Source organism: Molothrus ater, chromosome 30 (assembly GCF_012460135.2).
Source record: "Molothrus ater isolate BHLD 08-10-18 breed brown headed cowbird chromosome 30, BPBGC_Mater_1.1, whole genome shotgun sequence".
Taxonomy (NCBI): domain Eukaryota; kingdom Metazoa; phylum Chordata; class Aves; order Passeriformes; family Icteridae; genus Molothrus; species Molothrus ater.
In genome coordinates this window covers 2905512-2923443 of record NC_050507.2, presented here as the reverse complement: position 1 = coordinate 2923443, position 17932 = coordinate 2905512, and the positions used below count along the sequence as shown (strand labels likewise).

The 17932-nt window shown below is 60.7% G+C and overlaps 1 protein-coding gene across 1 annotated transcript; it reads left to right on the top strand.

Moving 5' to 3' along the window:
• Positions 1–3615: 3615 nt before the first annotated feature.
• LOC118697324 (keratin, type II cytoskeletal 8-like) lies at positions 3616–10253 on the top strand. The gene is given in 10 exon segments (XM_054517732.1): positions 3616–4290; positions 5137–5345; positions 5984–6044; positions 6164–6259; positions 6337–6501; positions 7999–8124; positions 8541–8761; positions 9495–9608; positions 9610–9710; positions 9713–10253. Coding segments are annotated over 10 exon segments (1536 nt in total). The 5' UTR covers positions 3616–3963; the 3' UTR covers positions 9829–10253.
• Positions 10254–17932: the final 7679 nt, after the last annotated feature.

Sequence of the window (17932 nt, the reverse complement as noted above, 5' to 3'; positions counted from 1 at the left end):
CACGACGGCGGGAGCCCGAGAGTAGCACGGACGGACGCACGGATGGAATTCCGGGCGGGAATTCTGGCCGGGATTTATAGCCGGGAGCGGCCCCGCGGCACCTCCCCACGGCCTCGCTCCCGGGAAGGGAAGGTGCGGCTGGAGCCGGCCCAGGGCTTTGTTCCTGCGGAGACCGGCCCCAAAACCTGAGGAGTGGGGTGTGAGGGAAAATAATCAGCCCCAAAACTCGTGGGATGTGAGGCAGAGGTTTGGGAGTCTGACCCAGAAATGGGAAATGCAGGGCAAGGGAAAGGGAATCAACCCCAAAACTTGTGGGGTGCAGGGTGGGTGGAAAGGGGTATGACCCAGAACTCTGGGGTGGGGGGCAGAGGGAAAGGAATCAGCCCCAGAACTTGTAGGATGAGGGTTGGAGGGATGGGTATCTGACCCAGAATTTGTGATGTGTGTTCAGAATGATGGCATCGACCCCATAACTGTGGGGTGGGGGACGAAGGAGTAGGACTTGGCCCCAGAACTGTGGGATGTGGGGCAGGGTCAGCCCCACACCTTTTCAGGTCACCATAGCCAGCCCCACATCACCCTACTAATCTTTGCACTGCTGCAGCCCCTGCCTGACCTGAGACCCCCTGTTTTACTCTATTCCTGGCCTGTTCTGCTCTGTTTTCCCCATTTTGCCCCATTTTGTCCTATTTTGCCCTGTTCATATCCCGTTTACTCATTTTTGCCCACTTTTGAGCCATCGCTGCCTTGCTTTATTTCTTTTTGTCCTATTTTTGCCCATTTCTCATTTTCCCCATTTCCTCCATTCCTGTCTTTTTGCTTCATTTTACTCTATTTATGCAAAATCTTCCCATTTTGCTGTTTTGCCTCATTTTGTTGTCTTACCCCATTCCTGTCCCATTTTACTAGTTTTTGCCCTATTTATCCCATTTTGCCCATTTTATCCCATTCTAGTCCCACTTTAACCCTTTTTGCCTGATCTTGCCCTGTTTTATCCCATTCATGTCCCATTTATCCCTTGTTGCCCGATTTTGCCCCATCTCTGTCCAGTTTTGCTGGTTTCCACCCCATTTTTTTTTGCCATTTCTGCCCATTTTGTCCTTCCCCTTTTTCTCCAATTTCCCTTTTCACCCATGTTTTTCTCCGCTTTGCCCCATTCCTTCCCTTCCATTCCCTTTGTTTTGCCCCATTCCTGCCCAATTTTTCCCCATTTTCCCCCACTTATGCCCAATTTTATCCTGTTCTGCCCCGTCTCCCCCTTCTCCCCCTTTTTGCCCCGTTTCCCTTATTTTTTCTCCATTTTCCCCGCGGGGTCCCTGAGGTGCCGGACCCGAGGGTCCCAGGGGGTCCCGCCCGGGGTGCAGCGGCCTCGTCCCTCTTTGGGGACCCCCTGGGACCCCCTGAAGGGCATGGGGGAGGGGCGGGGGTGTCGGGGCTGCTCCCACCCTGGGCCTTATCAGGAACATTCCGGGCGTTCCGGGTGGGTGACGTGTCCCACCCGTGTCCCCCCGCCCCGCCGTGTTCCCCCTCCCACTTGCCCCAAATGTCCCCCATGTCCCTGTGAGCCCCCGGTGTCCCCCACATCCCCCCAGTGTGTCCCTCGCGTGTCACCCGCTATCCCCCAGTGTCCACTCCTCGTGTCCCCCCGTGTCCCCCTGAGTCCCCCCCATGCCCATAACGTCCCCCATCCCCCCGTCACCTCACGGCCACCCCGTGTTCCCCCCGTGTCCCTCCGTGCCTCAGTGTCCCCATCTGATGGTGATGGGGGGCTCAGCTGGGGCCGTCAAGGGCTTAGGGGGTCCCCACTGCTCCTTGGGTGGTCTTGGGGGTCTGGGGCAGTGTCCTGCAGGGTCTGGGACCTACCCTACCCCCCCTTCCAGGGTTATCTCTGGAAATTCCTTCCTGATAAGACGGGCGGGATTTAGGGAGGGAGCTGGAGGTGGTGGGAGCCCCTGGGGGGGCAGAGGGGGGAGCAGATCGTGTTCCCTCCTGGGCATTGCAGGTCTGGGGGGGCTTGAGACCCTCCCTGTAGGGCTGGGCTGCTCAGACCTATTGACTCCCCCCGGGTGGAATCTGGATGGATTTGGGAGGGAAGGAAAAGAAGGGAGGAAGGGAAAGAAGGGAGGGAGGAAGGAAGTGGCGGAAGGAAGGAAGTGGCGGAAGGAAGGAAGTGGCGGAAGGAAGGAAGTGGCGGAAGGAAGGAAGTGGCGGAAGGAAGGAAGGAAGGAAGGAAGGAAGGAAGGAAGGAAGGAAGGAAGGAAGGAAGGAAGGAAGGAAGGAAGGAAGGAAGGAAGGAAGGAAGGAAGGAAGGAAGGAAGGAAGTGGCGGAGGGAAGGGAGGGAGGAAGGGAGGAAGGAAGGAAGGAAGGAAGGAAGGAAGGAAGGAAGGAAGGAAGGAAGGAAGGAAGTGGCGGAAGGAAGTGGCGGAAGGAAGTGGCGGAAGGAAGTGGCGGAAGGAAGTGGCGGAAGGAAGTGGCGGAAGGAAGTGGCGGAAGGAAGGAAGGAAGGAAGGAAGGAAGGAAGGAAGGAAGCTCCCTCTAGATCCCAGCTGCGGGATCCCAAACCCGTGGGTGCCGCCCTCCCAGTGCCCAGCGTGTGCCGCCCTCGTGCCGGGCAAGTCTGGGCAGGAGACACCACTGCACACAATGGCACCTGTCAGACCCACCTGCACACACCTGACCTCACCTGAACTCACATCCATCCATCCATCCATCCATCCATCCATCCATCCATCCATCCATCCATCCATCCATCCATCCATCCATCCATCCCATGCCATTTTGGGGATGTTTTTCCTATTTTGCTGCTGAGTTTGGCACTGGGGACAGGCCCTGGTGAAGCCTGGGGACAGGTCTGAGGCTAGATTTGGAGTGATGTGACTGGAGTCCCATGTTGTGATTTGGGGACAGGGGCTGGGTTCAGGGGTTGTGGGAATAGTTTGGGGTCACAGATTGGGGATGTGGTGCTGGGGATGCAGACTGGGGGACACAGGGTGGTGACAGTGGTCTGGAGACCCAGGCTGGGGGACAAGCTGGGGACATGGGCTTGGGTCAGGGGTTGGGGGCTGAGACTGGGGGGATCTGGACTGGGGTCGGGGGCCCAAACTGGGTGACAGGACTTGGTGACATGGAGTCAGGGACTCAGATTAGGAGACTCAGGTGTGGGGACACGGTGGGGAAGGGCTGGGGACACTCCCTAGGGAGTCTTGGTGGGTCTCCTCCTTCGGGAAGGGGCACAGAGGGGGATGGGGAGCACAGGGACCCGCATTTTGGGGTAAGCCCACCCCCGCGTACCCTCCCGTCCCGATGCCTGTGGATCCCGGTGATCCCGCCAATCCCACGTCCCGAAGGGGTTAAAGCTCCGGTCCCTCCCCCCGCTTCTCCTCCCCCGGCTCTGGGATAAACCCGAGAACCAACCCGGGAACCAAACCGGGAAGGCGCCCGGAACCCGCCCGGCCGCTCCGCCCGGCCGGGCCCGTCCTGCCCCGACCCGTCCGGCCGGTCCTGCCGGGGCTGCCGCCGGAGCCTCCCTGCCCCGAGCGCGGCCTTCGGCCTTCCCCTCCTCAGCCTTCTCCAACCTGCTCCAGCCGTCCTCATCATCCTGAGCCTCTTCAGCCTCTTCCAGCCGTCCTAAGCCTCCTCCAGTCGTCCTCGTCCTGCTCAGCTGAGGACCTTCTCCAACCCTCTTCCAAACTTGCACCAATCTCCTCATCCTCCTTCTAACCTTCTCCATCCTCCCTGCAGCCTCCTCATCCCCCTCAGCCTCCTCCAACCCTCTTCCAACCATCCCCGACCTTCTTCATCCACTTTCCAACCTCTTTCCAAACTCCCTCGTATCTCCTTTCCCATCTTCCAACCTCCTCCCAATCTTCTCCAGCTTCCTCATCCTCCAGCCGCCCTCCTTTCGCACCTCCCGAGCACTTGGCAGGCTCTCTGCAGCCTCTGTTCCCACTCTCCCCTCTCAGATGTCGGTCTCCATCCCCCGGGAGCCGCTGCGGAGCAGCTCGGCCGTTCCGGGCCGCTCCTTCTCATCCCGCTCCTTCACGGCCGCTCCGGCGCTGAGGATGAGCACGGCCCCGGCCCTCGGCCCTTACGGGGGGCTCCGGGGCGGCTCCGGGGGGCTCGGGGGACCCTCGTGGGTGCCGGGCGCGGGCATCACGGCCGTCACCATCAACCGGAGTCTCCTGGCGCCGCTGGACGTGGCCGTGGATCCCGAGCTGCAGGAGCTGCGCCGGGAGGAGAAGGAGCAGATCAAGACCCTCAACGATAAATTCGCTGCCTTCATCGACAAGGTGGGGCTGGGGGGACCCCGAGGAGGGGTGGGACCACCCTGGGGACTGGCTTCTGGGACCTCCTGGGGCACCTGGGACGTCTTGGGACACCTGGGGACATTGAGACCACCCTGGGACCTCCTGAACATCTCTGGGGACTTCTGTACCCTTGGGGACTTGAGACCTTCTCTGGGACCCCCTGAGTCTCAGATGGGACGTCCCAAGCATCTTTGGGGCCCTCCTGAGACCCCTGGGGACACTGAGAAGCCCTTCTGGGTGCCCTTCAGGGACCCTCTGGATCAGCTGGGACCTCCTGAGCACCTTTGGGGACTTTCTGAGACCCTCAGAGACAGTGACACCCCCTTTTGGGGACACTCTGAACCCCCTCCTGAGTTACCCAAGGACACACAGACTCCAGCTTGCCTCAGGACCCCAAATCTTCCCCCTGCCCCCCCCCCCCCCCTTCCACTCCATGCCCCTCTCCAGCCCAACCCATTCCCCCAGAGGTGATTTGGGGGTAGTTTTGGGGTTCTGATTCCCTTTTCCCCCTTTCCCCCAGGTATGAATTGGGGGTGGAGGTGTTTTTGGGCTGATTTTGAGGTATGGGAGTGCCCCAGATCCTGCTTTTGCCCAAGTGGGATTTTGGGGTGCAGGGGTGATTTTGGGGTAATTTTGGGATGTCGAGTGATTTTGAGGTGATTCTGGGGAGTGGCATTGCTTCTGACCCCCTTTCCTCCAGGTGTGATTTTGGGGTGGAGGTGATTTGGGGTGATTTTGAGGTATGGGAGTGCCCCTGATCCTGCTTTCCCCCAGGTGTGATTTTGGGGTGATTTTGGCTGGTTTTGGGGTGCTGTTCCTTGTCCGCAGGTGCGGTTCCTGGAGCAGCAGAACAAACTCCTGGAGACCAAATGGGGGCTCCTGCGGGCACAGCCCCCTCCCCGCAGCAGCCTGGGGGGGCTCCTCGAGGGCTACGCGGGGACCCTGCGGCGGCAGCTGGAGGCGCTCGGGCAGGAGCGGCAGCGGCTGCGCGCAGAGCTCGGCCACGTCCGCGGGCTGGTTGAGGAGTTCAAGGCCAAGTCAGTGTCCCCAAATGTCCCCTAAATCTCCCGGGTACCCCCATGTCTCCCCAGACCCCTCCACAACACCCCAATGCCACCTTGTAGCCCCCCAATGCCACCCACGCCACACCTGCAGCCTCCTGGAGGAATTCAAGGGCACGTCTGTGTCCCCGAGTGTTCCCCCACATATGCCTGTGTCCCCACCCTGTGTGCCCTCACCCCCATGTCCCTTCATCCCCGTGTCCCCCTGTCCCCATGGCCTTCGATGTCCCCACCATGTCCCTGGGTCTCCCTGTATCCTCATGTCCCCACATCCCTGGTGTAAGTCCTCTCTATGTCCCCACATCCTCCCATCACCTTGTCCCTTTGTCCCCCTGTCCCCACCTCCCCATGTCCTCCCATCCCCTTGTGTCCCCATGTTCCCATGTCCTCCCATCCTCATATCCCTCCCTGTCCCAATGTCCCCATAGACCCATGTCCCCCCTGTCACCATGTCCCCTCCCTACTGTCTCCATATCCCTGTCCCCATGTCACCCCATTCCCATATCCCCATGTCCCCCATTCCCATATCCCCACGTTCCCCCTGTCCCCATGTCCCCCATTCCCATTTCTCCATGTGCCCCTGTCTCCCCCCATCCTTGTGTCCCCCTGCCCAGGTATGAGGAGGAGATCAACCACCGCACGGAGAAGGAGAACGAGTTTGTCCTGCTCAAAAAGGTGGGGGAACCCCGACACTGAGGGGGGACCCCGACATAGGGGGAGTCCCTGAGACCAAGGGGTTGCTGTGGGGGTCCCTGGGGTGCTGGGAACAGGGGGTGACAGGGGTGTTCCTGCAGGACGTGGATGAAGCCTACATGTCCAAGGTGGAGCTGGAATCACGCCTGGAGAGCCTCACGGACGAGATAAACTTCCTGCGGCAGCTCTATGAGGAGGTTTGGGGGTGCCTGGGATTGGGGGTGCCTGGATTCAGGGGGTGCCCCCCTGCTAAAGGCACCCCCTGTGTGTGCAGGAGCTGCAGGAGCTGCGGGCGCAGGTGTCGGACACGGCCGTGGTGGTGTCCATGGACAACAGCCGCCAGCTGGACATGGCCGGGGTCCTGGCGGACGTGCGGGCGCAGTACGAGGACATCGCCGGCCGCAGCCGCGCTGAGGCTGAAGGCCTCTACCAGGTCAAGGTCAGGACAGCATCCCCCTGCTGCTGCTGCCCAAGCCTTTATCTTCCTCCTCCTCCTCCTCCTCTTCCTCCTCTTCCTTGTTCCCCAAACCTTCTTCCTCCTTGCTTACCCAGTAATCCTCCTCCTCTTTCCTCCCTAATTCTTCTTCCTCTTCTTCCTCCCCCTGACACTTCCTCCTCCTTCCTGCTCCCTAAAACTTCCTCCTCCTCTTCCACACCCTGAGCCTTCATCCTCCTCCCTGCCCCATCCTCTCTTATTCCTACTTCTCCTCCCTGCCCTGAGCTTTTTTCCTCCTCCTCCTCTCTGCTTCTCAAGTCTTCATCCTCTTCCTTGCTCCCCGATTCTACTCCTAGTTCCCAAGCCTTCATCCTCCTCCCTCCCTGCCCCATCCTCCTCCTCCCTGTTCCTCAATCCTTCTTCCTCCTTGTCACCTCCTCCCTGCTTCCTGAACCTTCCTCCTTGCTGCATCTTCCTCCTCCTCCCTGCCCCAAATCCTTCCTCCTCCTTCTCCTCCTCCTCTTCCTCCTCCTCATCCTCCTCATCTTCCTCCCTGCCCTGGAGGAAGCAGCTGCTGCGTGGGAGAAATTCTGGCTTGAGACCCAACCGGAGCTGCCACATCCAGCCTGAAGTGTTCCCCCTGGCATCATCCCAGTCCTGGGGAGCCACGGGGCAGGGAGGGGCCCCATCTCCATTCCGGGTGCAGATCCCAGTGCCAGAACTTCCCAGGCTCTTTCATCCTCCGTTTTGGGATGCTGGTGGAAAGTGGGGGGCCTCATCCCACTGGGATCCCAGATTCAAGCCCAGCCAGATCCACCACATCCCAATGAGAGCTGCCATATCCCAGCTGGATCGGCCCTCCCAGCAGCGCTGCATCCTGGCTCTTTCCGCTGAATTTTTGGGGTGCTGGTAGAAAAATTAGGCTCCCCCCTCCCCATCCCACCAAGACCCTGACTCCAAATCGGACCCATGGCATCCCAGCTGGAGCATCCCTCCTGGCGTGGCCACATCCCAACTCTCTCCACCCTGGTTTTGGTGTGCAGGGGAAGAGAGGGGTCCCCTCATCTCCATCCCCTGAGATCCCAGATCCCAGTTGGAACATCCTTCTTGATACAGGCAAATCCCAGCTCTTCCCAAATTTTGGGGTGCTGGGGGAAAAGAAGGGTCCCTCCAATCTCCATTCCCCCAGGATCCCGGTTCCAAACCCAGCTGGACCCCCCAAATTCCAACTGGAGCTACCACATCCCTGTCAGGGCATCCCTCCTGCCTCCACTGCATCCCAGCTCTTCCATCCCAGTTTTTTGGGGTGCTGGTGAAAAAGGGGGGTCCCCCCATCTCCATCCCTCCAAGATCCCAGCCCCAAACCCAGCCAGACCTACTGCATCCCACCCTGGACTATCCCTCCAAGTTTGGCCACATCCCAGCTTTTTCCTACCAGTTTTGGGGCACTGGTGGGTTTGGGGGATGCCCCACATTGCCACCCCTGTCTGGTGTCTCCAGTACGAGGAGCTGAAGACAGCAGCTGGGAAGCAGGGGGACGACCTGCGCCAGACTCGCAGCCAGATCCAGGAGCTGAACCGGCGCATCCAGCGGATCCAGGCAGAGATTGAAGCTCTGAAAAACCAGGTCTGGGGTCCAACTCGGATGGAAATTTGGAAGCACACGGCCTGCCCCTCCCCCACACATCCCCCAGCACCCCCAGGGAACCCCCACACTGGATTCCGGAGGATCCCTTGGCATGTCATCCGGGAAACGGGAGGAGAGAGCGATGGCTCGGAGACGTGGGGGATTTTGGGGGGCTGGGAATACTGGTGGGAAAAGGGGGGTGAGGCATAGTGGGATATGAGGGATTCTGGGGGGTGAGGAATACTGGGACACAGGGACACTGGACCACAGAGGATGACAGGACATGGAATACTGGGACACTGGGTGCACTTGGACATGGGGACACTGAGGGGGCGAGGGACATTGGGATACTGGGGATTTTGGGTGATGGGGACACTGGTCCGGGGGGATGCTGGGCTCAGTGTCCTGTCCCATAGCGCTTTGGGCTGGAGGCGGCCGTGGCCGAGGCTGAGGAGCGCGGGGAGCTGGCACTGAGGGACGCCCGGGCCAAGCTGGCTGACCTGGAGGGGGCCCTGGCCCAGGCCAAGCAGGACCTGGCCCGGCAGCTCCGGGAGTACCAGGAGCTCATGAACGTCAAACTGGCCCTGGACATCGAGATTGCGACCTACAGGAAGTTGCTGGAGGGCGAGGAGAGCAGGTGGGAAGCCCCAGTCCCAAATCCCAGATCCCATGGACATCCCACATCCCATAACCCACTGCATCCCACATCCCATAACCTCTGGGCATTCATATCTCACACCTGGTGTCCCATGCTCCATCCCAAATCCCATGGGCATCCCCTTTACCATGCCCTTCATCCTGGATATCATGAACATTCTGTACTCCATGTCCCATATCCTGCGAGGATCCCATATTCCAGGGCATCCCACGTCCCATATCCCATATCCCATATCCCATGGACATCCCATGTCCCACATCCCGTACCCTGTGGTCATCCCATGTCCCATGGACATCCCATGTCCCACATCCCGTACCCTGTGGTCATCCCATGTCCCATGGACATCCCATATCCCACATCCCATACCCTGTGGTCATCCCATGTCCCATGGACATCCCATATCCCACATCCCATACCCTGTGGGTATCTCATGTCCCACGGACATTGCATGTCCCATGTCTCACATCCCATGAACGTCCCAAATTCCCCCCTCTTGACCATGTCCCTTATTCCTCTCCCCCCAAAACTGTGCGCTGGCAGTTTATATACAGACACAAACGGGATGGGGCTGCTATGACAAGATTTTATGGATTCCCACAAAAACCACTCAGTCTGGGGGACCCCCTCCAACCCTCCCCCCACCCAGATTTCCCCCCAGGCCATGTCCTTTATCCCCCACCCCGTCACTGATCCTATCTGGCGGATCCCCCAGGCTGGAGGCTGCTGTGCAGAACCTGAGCATCCACACCAAGCCTTCAGGGTACCTGGGTGAGTTTGGGGGGGTCCCCAGAACCCCCCGATTTTGGGTGCCCCCCCGTGCCCCTCCTCACAGCTGCTCCCTCTTCCCCACAGGTGGACTCGGGGGAGGTTTTGGGGGGGGATTTGGGGGGGTGTTTGGGGGGGCCGTGGTCAGCTCAGGGTACTCGGTGCCGCCCACACCCCCCGAGAGCACGGCCCCCCTCAAATCCCGGGCCATCGTCATCAAGAAGATTGAGACCCGCGATGGGAAGCTCGTGTCCGAGTCCTCCGACATCCTGGAAAGCTGAACCCCCTTTCCTGGGGGACCCCTAGGCCTTGGCTTGGCTGGCTGAGCTGAGCCCCCCTCTTTCCTGAGCAAACCCTAAATCCTGACCTGCTGACCCCCCCCCCCCGGGCCCCACTTTCTGGGGTGTCCCCCATGCCCACACAAACCAAACCCCCCCTTTCCCAGGGGGCTCCTCCATGTTCCCTGCCCCCCCCAGGGTGTCCCCCCAAGTCCTGGCCAAGCGAACCCCCTTTCCCGAGAGGGGGTCCCCATGTCCAGCCCAGCTGAGCCCTCCCCCTTTCCTGGGGGTCTCTCATGTCCAGCCCAGCTGAGACCCCTGGGCTTCCCCTTCTCAGGGTGTTCCCCCATATCCTCCCAAGCTGAACCCCCTTTTCTGAGGTGGGGGGGAGGGTCCCCCATGTCCTGACATTCTGAGCCCTCCCCCAGGTCCCCTCTTTCCTGCCCGGGGATCCCCCCAAGTCCAGGCTGAGTCCCCTTTCCTGGGGGGTCCTGTCCATGTCCTGGGGGGATCTTTGGTGGGGCATCCCCCTTGTTCAGGCCAGCTGAGCCCATTCCCTTCCTGGGGGGGTCCCCCATGTCCTGACCTGCTGAGCCCCGCCCTTGGTGTGTCCCCCCTCCATCCTGGCCCCCTTCCCGGGGGTCCCCAGCTCCCGACAGGACACCAGGCACCCTCTGCTGACGACCTGAGCCAGTGCCAGTCTCCCCCGGGGGGCTCCAACCCCCCCCATTGTCCCCTCTTGGACGGGGAGGTGGGAACTGGGAGGTCTGGGCCTCCCCTGGGTGTTCTGCTTGCTGCTGGAATAAAACCTTGGAAATTCGGGAGTGTTGATAATTGAGGGGGAAGGGGAGTGGGGGAGGGCTCATCCCAGGCTGCCTGGGGTGTTTTGGGGTGCCAGGACGATATTGGGGTGCTCAGATCAATCTGGGTGTGGTGGGATCCATATCTCGGGGTGCCTGGTCTTGTTTTGAGGTTCCCAAGACTTTCTTGGCAGACTGGGACAAGTCTTGGTGTTGCCAGATCAGTTTTGGGGTCTCTGGGTGTGTTTGGGGGTCCTAGAATCTGTTTTAGAGTGCCAGGACCCATCTGTGGCTGCCAGGACCAATCTTGGGGTGCCCAGCCCCCATCCTGGGGTGCCAGGACCAGTTTTGGGGTGCCAGGACCCATCCCAGGGTGCCAATACCTGTTTGGGGTTGCCTGGATCTCTCCCAGGTGCCAGGACCTATCTTGGAGTGCCTGGGGCTGTGTTGGGGGGCCAGAACCCATTTGTGGGTGCCAGGGTTTGTTTTGGGGTACCAGGACTCATCCTGGGGCACCTGGATCCCTCCTGGGGTGTCTGTGACCGTGCCAACGTGCCCAGGTCCCTTTTTGGATGTCTGGCTGTGCTTTGGGGTGCCAGGACCCATCCTGGGCTATCAATATCTGTTTGGGGGTACGAGGGTCCCTCCTGGGGCGTCAGGACCCTTCCAGGGGTGCCAGGACTTGTTTTGGGATAGCAATCCCTGTTTTGGGGTGCCTGGGTCCTTTCTTGGATGCCTAGAGCAGTTTTAGGGTGTCTGTGCCCATCCTGGGCTGCCTGGGACAGTTTTGGCATCTCAGAACCCATCCCAGTTTTGGGGGGCCATGGCCCCTTCTGGGGTTCCAGGACCCATCTTGGAGTGCCAGGGTTTTTTTTGGGGGTGGCCAGTTCCCTCAGGGGGTGCCAGGGCCCATCTCAGGGTGCCGGGGTCCGTTTTGGGGTTCCTGGATACCCTCTGGGGTGCCAGAACCAGTTCATGGGTACCTGGGTCAGTTTGGGGGTACAAGCACCTACCCTGGGCCCTCAGAGCTCATTTTGGGGTGCCTTGGTCTGTTTTGGAATGCCAGGGCTTGTTTTGGGGTGTCAGGACCCCTTCTGGGACATCAGAATCCATTTTGGGGTGCCTGGGTCCCTTCCTGGGCTCATCCAGGAGTACCAGGGTCTGTTTTGGGGTGCCCATGTCCTTCCGGGGGGCCTTTGTGGGGTCCTTTTCTCTCGGGGTGCCACCGCACCCCAAAACCCCTGGCTGCCCTCCGAGCCCCCCCCCATTTTGGAGCAGCGGGGGAGGGGGGGGGCAGCGGCCTCTTTTGGGGGTCCTGGGCCCCCCCAGTTGGTTTCGGGGTGTCGGGGGGGTGCCCTGGGCTGTTTGGGCTGGTGTGGTGGAGATTTGGGGGTACGAGGCATGGTTTGGGGGCCTCAGAGCCGTTTTGGGGGGCTCGGAGCCGCCCTGGAGGGTCGGGAGGGAGGGAGGGAGGGTTTGGGGGTCCCTCCATGGCTTGGGGGGGTGGGAATGTCCACAGGGTCTGGCGGCCTTGCAGGTTTTGGGGTGTCCCCCCCCCGTTCCATCCGCAGGCCGGGGGGTGACACCTGGTGTCCGTAATTAGTGCCAGCAGAGGGTTAATTAATTAAGCACTAATTAATTTAGGAGCTGGGGAGGCGCTGCAGTCCTGCAGCACACGGAGCCCTCAGGGCTCCCCAGTTCGCACCCCGGGGGTTTTGGGGACCCTTCCCCGATTTGGGGGGCAGGGGAGGGCTGCTCCCAAGCTGGGGGGGCTCCCTCAGAGCCACCGCGAGCCCCTCAGATTTGGGGATTCCGAGGGTCGGGCACTCGGGGTCCCTGGGATTCGGGCTTGAGCTTTTGGGGGGCCTTTGGGGTGACGGGGGGCGCCGGCTCGCAGGGGAGCTCACACCGCCCCCCCTTAAAAAACCAATTTAACCGGGGGGTTAAACTGGGGTCACCTCCCTGCACCCCCTTCCTGCCCCCCTGACCCCGTGTCGGGTTTTTTTTTTGGGGGGGAGGGCTGGTTTGGGGACCCCCGAGGTCTCCCCCGCAGCCCTCAGAGCTCCCCCGGCCCTCCCGGCCCGGTGATTTTGGGGTTCGCGGGCGCTGGAGGGCGGCAGAGGAGCGGGAATGGAGCCGCGGGCGGGGCTGGGGGCAGCCGGGCGTTGGCACCCCCCAATTTCGGGTGGGGTGAGTCGGGAATGGGGGGTCCCCGTTGGGAATGGGGTTCCCCGGCCAGGTCCGGCTCCACGGAGAATTTGGGGGGCGGGGGTTTGGTACCAGGGGCTGGATCTGGGGGCAGATGAGGTTAGGGGGGAGGCTGATGGGTTATGGGGGGGTCGGGAAGGGTCTGGGGGACTCTGGGGTGGACCTGGAGGTGCCGGGGGGGGTCTGGGGGTGTCTGCGGTGGTCTAGAAGTAGATGGAGGGGGTGTGGGGGGGTGCGGCCGAGCGGGGGTCTGGGGTCTCAGGGGCTTCGGGGGTGGGGGGGGGGGGGGATCTGGGTGGTTCTGGGGGGGTTGAGCCCCACGGACCCCTCCTGGTTGGAAACTGGGGGTCACGGGGACCCTGCAGGGAAACTGAGGCAGGGATTGTTTGGGGGGGGAGCTGGAGCCCTCCAGCTCGGTGGGACCCCCGGGATGTCACCCCGTGTCACCCCGTGTCACCCTCAGCGCCATCTGGACTCGGGGGGGGGGAGAGGACCCCTCCCATGACCCCCTCAGTGCCAGCATCCCCTGCTCGCTTCGCCCCCTTCCCCACGGGGGGGCACCCCAAACCAGGGAGGGGGCAACCATGGGCGGGTCTCTGGGGCAGGGGGGTCTCACCCCTCCCCGCTGGGACACTGCGGGGGACCCTCGGGGGTCCCGGGGCACCCACAGGGTCCTGGGGAGGGATTTGATCCCCCTCATCACCCAAACCTGCCAGCGCTGGAGCTGCGGGTGCTGGAGGTGGCCGGGGAGGGAAACTGAGGCACGGGGACATCTCGGGGATCCCTCCCCATGCAGGGTTTGACCCCGAACCCACCCTGGGGGTTCATGCCCGAGACCTCGGGACCCCCCCAGGCCGGGGGGGGGGGGGGGGGAGGTGGGGCAGGCTGAGACCTGACCCAGCTCATCCCATGGGTGGGGCCGTGACTCACCCGCCCGGGGGCGCCCTCTTTGGTTTGGGGGAGTCCCTGAGCCTTTCAGGGCATTGAGAAGGAGCCGAGAGAGGGGACCCGGACCCTGGGGTCGCTTAGGGCCCATTCTCGGGGCCTTCGAGGCGTGCTGGGGGACATGGGAGTCCTCCAGCGTCTGGGGTCGAGCTCAGGGTGTTTGGGTTTCGCAGCTTTGGGGGGTCCCTGCTCCTTCTGGGATCACCTGGGTTCCTCTTGGGATGGGGGGAGTGGGGTGAGGGGTTTGGGGGTGCTGAACCGTTGGGGGTGGTTCTGGGGCCTCATGAGGGGTGATGGAGGAAATGTGGGGGACCCTGCCCTCTGGGGGGGTCCCCCTGTGTCTGAGGATGAGGTCAGGCCCGGGGGACTTGGGGGTTTGTGCCCCCCCCAGATTTTTCTGCTAGGGAAACTGAACCCCCATTTCCACCCCTGAAGGTCCATCCAAGCTCAGACCTCCCAAATCCACGAATGGGCTTCTTCTCCTCAAACACCACCCATGAGATCCCCAAAATCTGGGGGCTCAGACAGACACTTCCTGCCCCCCAAGTGTTCCTGGATCAGGGAGTCCTCAGCCCCCATCTCTGTCTTTACGGGGACCCCCCCCCAAGCTCAGCCCTCCAGAGATCCACCTCCTGAACGGGCTCCTTCACCCCCAAATCCCACCTCTCCACAGAGAGGACCCCCAAAATCAGGTGCTCAGGTGGGCACCTCCTCACACAGATGTGTCCAGGGTGTTTTTGGGGGGGTCTCTGCCCCACAGTGGGGTATCCGTGCCCCGTATTGGGGGTTGGTCCCTTGGCTGCCACCCGGGTGGGGTTTTGGGGTGCAGTGACAAGCTGGGGCCTGTTGGGGCAATTAACTGTGTAATTAGCGTCGGGAGGAGCCGCCCAAACTCTCAGTACTTTCACACGCACACCCCTGCACTCCTCTCCTCCCGGCACCCCAAACCTCCTCCCGTCCCCTCCCTGTGATCCCCCGCAGCCCCTGAGACTCTGCACCCCCAGACTCAGCACGTTTGGAGTCAGTGTTGCCTTTTTACCTGGGGGGAGATGTGCAGTGCCCCCGGAGCTGGGGAACCCCAGGAATGGGGCCTGGGGTGGTAGCTTGGGGTGTGGTCTCGTTTTTGGGACCCTGGTTGGGCTTTGGGGCACGTTCCGGCCCTTTAGGGGTGGTTCTGGATTTGTGATCCCAAGGGCTTGGGGAGGGAGGGATGGAGGAAGGGTGGGGATGGATGCAGGGATGGATGCAGGAATTCCCTGGGGTGCAGCCCACCTGTTTCCCACCCTCAGGAATTGGTGATGCTGCAGCTGGGGGGCCTACTGGGTTCAACCCCCCCAATCCAAATGGTTTTCCCTCAAAAACACGGGATCCCCCCCACCCTGAGCACCTGCCCTGACCCTTTTAACACTGAATTCACCCCATTTTGGTGTCCTTGTTTGCCGCCCATGCAGGGGGACCTGGGTATCCCGTGGGTCTTTATTCCCATGGGATATTCACGTGGATTCCTGTGGGATCCCCAGGGTCAGCCCTGCCCCTGTCTGGCGCCCACCCCCACCCTGTGACCCCCAGAAGGGTCCTCACCCCCTCATGGGGATCATGGGGGGCTGTCAAGTCCAAGTGGGTGCTCCTTCCTGGGACTGCCTCCCTGACGATCCCAATCCTCCTTCCCTGGGATCTGTTTCCCAGCGCTGGGGCTCAGATGAGCTTTCCCTCCGGCTGGGCATGGTGTGGGGTCCCCCCCTGGCAGTGGGACAGCAGGAGAGGTGACCCCAATGGCCCCACATCAGGCATGAGCCAACCCGCCCCTGGGGGCTGTGACCCCTGGGATTGGGGGTGCCATGAGCTCCTGCTGCCAGCTCTGCACCCGCCGTGGATCCCGGGGCGCCCGGGGCTCTCGGCAGTGCCAGGTGCCGCCCGTCTTCTGCAACACCTGCTTTGATCTCCCGGGACTCCATCTTGTTCCAGCCGCCACCACTCCTGCTCCCAGCCCTGCAATTTCCCAGCTCGGTGGCTGCCAACGGAGCAGCCAGGAGTTTCCGGATCTGAGGTTTTCCCAGTTGGACCCAGTCCCAGCACAGTTCTGGGGTGAAAATGGCTGTATTTGGGCTCTGGTTGTGCTACACATTGCCCTGGTTGGGACTGCTGGGCACGGTTGTCCCACAGGATACACGGGGAAGGTGGGAGGTTGAGCTGCTGGGTGGGTGATGGTGGCCAGTGTTGGGTGGGTGACAGTGGCCAAGACTGAGCAGAGGATGGTGTCCCACGTTGGGTAGGTGATGGTGGCCAACACTGAGTGGGGGATGGCCCTCCATGGGTGCCAGTGTGTTAGATGGGTGATGGTGGCCGACACTGGTGAGTGGATGGTGGCCAATGTTGGCTGGTGATGTTGCCCAGCATTGGGTGGGTGATGGTGGCCAGCACTGGTTGGGTGACAGTGGCCAACCTTGGACCCTCAGCTTTGCTCCTGATGCATTCCTATCCCGGCAAGTGCTGGAGCATCTGAGATGCTCCACCTTGGAGTTCAGGAGGGATTTGGGAACTGATCCCATGTCCCAGTGAGGTGTCTTCACCCCTTGGTGGCAGGGTGGGGCAGGGCTTTGCTGGCCCAGCAGCTGCTTGGGCAAGTGCTGGGCTGGCCGCAGGGCAGCAGCTGGGCCAGGAGCTGCTGCTGAAGCCACCCTGGGAACTCCTGGCAGGAATGCTCTCCGCCCAGGCTCCAACAGGTTCATTCGGTTTTGGGGCTGATCTGCCGGTTGCGTAAGGTGAGGAGATGCAGCCTCCGCCTTCTTCCGCCAGTTCAAACCGCTTCTCCTCTCCAGCTGGAAAGCTGGGGAACCCCGGAGGGTGGGAGGGGGTTTCCAGGTGGGATTGGGGCATGCAGGACACGCATTGTTCGAGGGGAGCATCAACTTCCCTGTTCCCTGCACTGCAAATTCCCTGCGGCTGAAAATCCTGGAGCTTCAGGAATCCCCAATGAGATTCAGGAGGAAACACCGGGACATGCACCCAGACCTAGATTTACATCTTTTCAGTGAATAAAAAGCCGGGGTAAACAGTCTTGCAGCTGAAACTGGTTCCACAAACCCCTCCCAATAAACGGGATAATCCAGAGCTGGATTTTATTGGCAGTGTGGAGTTGGGGGAAGTTTTGAGGCTTCTTATTTGTTTTAACAGTGGGATAAACCGGGATCCTCAATGAAGGCAGCTCAACACCTCATTTAAATAGAAATTTAAAGCAATTAAGCAATTAAATTGTGTTGTTTTAACAATGGCGTAGGCTGGGAGTGGCTTTGCTGAATACCATGTGCTGACGTGCTATGGAGGGACTGGAGATCCACAGGGACCCTCAGGAAACATCACAAAATCCCTGGAGGGTTCCTCAGAGGAGGGATGTGATCCCCTGTCAAAGTTGTGGGTCAGGAAACAGTCTTGATGCTGCTGGGGTGTGCCCAACACAGATATATTGGGATATTTCAGTCTCTGCAAATCCCAGTGTGTCTCACCCAGCTCAACCCATCACTCAGAGAGATCCAGAATGACTTCAAAATGCTTTCAGAAGGTTTAAGAAGATTTTAAAATCACCTTTATTGACATAAAAGTAGTTTTAGAACCCTGCCCAACACTAATGCTCCCAGTTGTGAAACACTTTGGACAACCCACGTCACCCCTCCTCGGAGCAGGAGGTTGAAACTGAGTGCATCTGAGGGTGTGCCTGGGAGCCTGGGTTTTTGTTGGAATTCAGTGAACCCAGCCACTGGAGTCAGGCCGAAAGTGACAGATTTAGCTAAAACAAGGGTTTCCCTCGAGGGTGTGATACATTAGAGAGTTCACGGGGCTTTGGCCATGGCCCAGGGAATTTGGGTTGGAGTTCGCCTCCAACACCAACAATACTTTTGTTTTTCTTTGCACTCTGGGGAGTGTTTGCAGGCAGGTCACGGTTGTGCCAAAGTGAGGAGGGCGTCCTTTCAAACCTGAAAACAATGAAGAGAATGAAACAATCCCCAAAAGGTGACATTTCCACTCCCCCCTGGCACCGATCAACTCCCTGTGCCCATAAAAAGGGGGACCCAGCAGCTGCTCCCACAGACTTGGCTTCTCTTGCCTCTCAAGCCCCAGCCTCAGCTTTTTGCTCAGAATTTTGGGGACCCTTCACC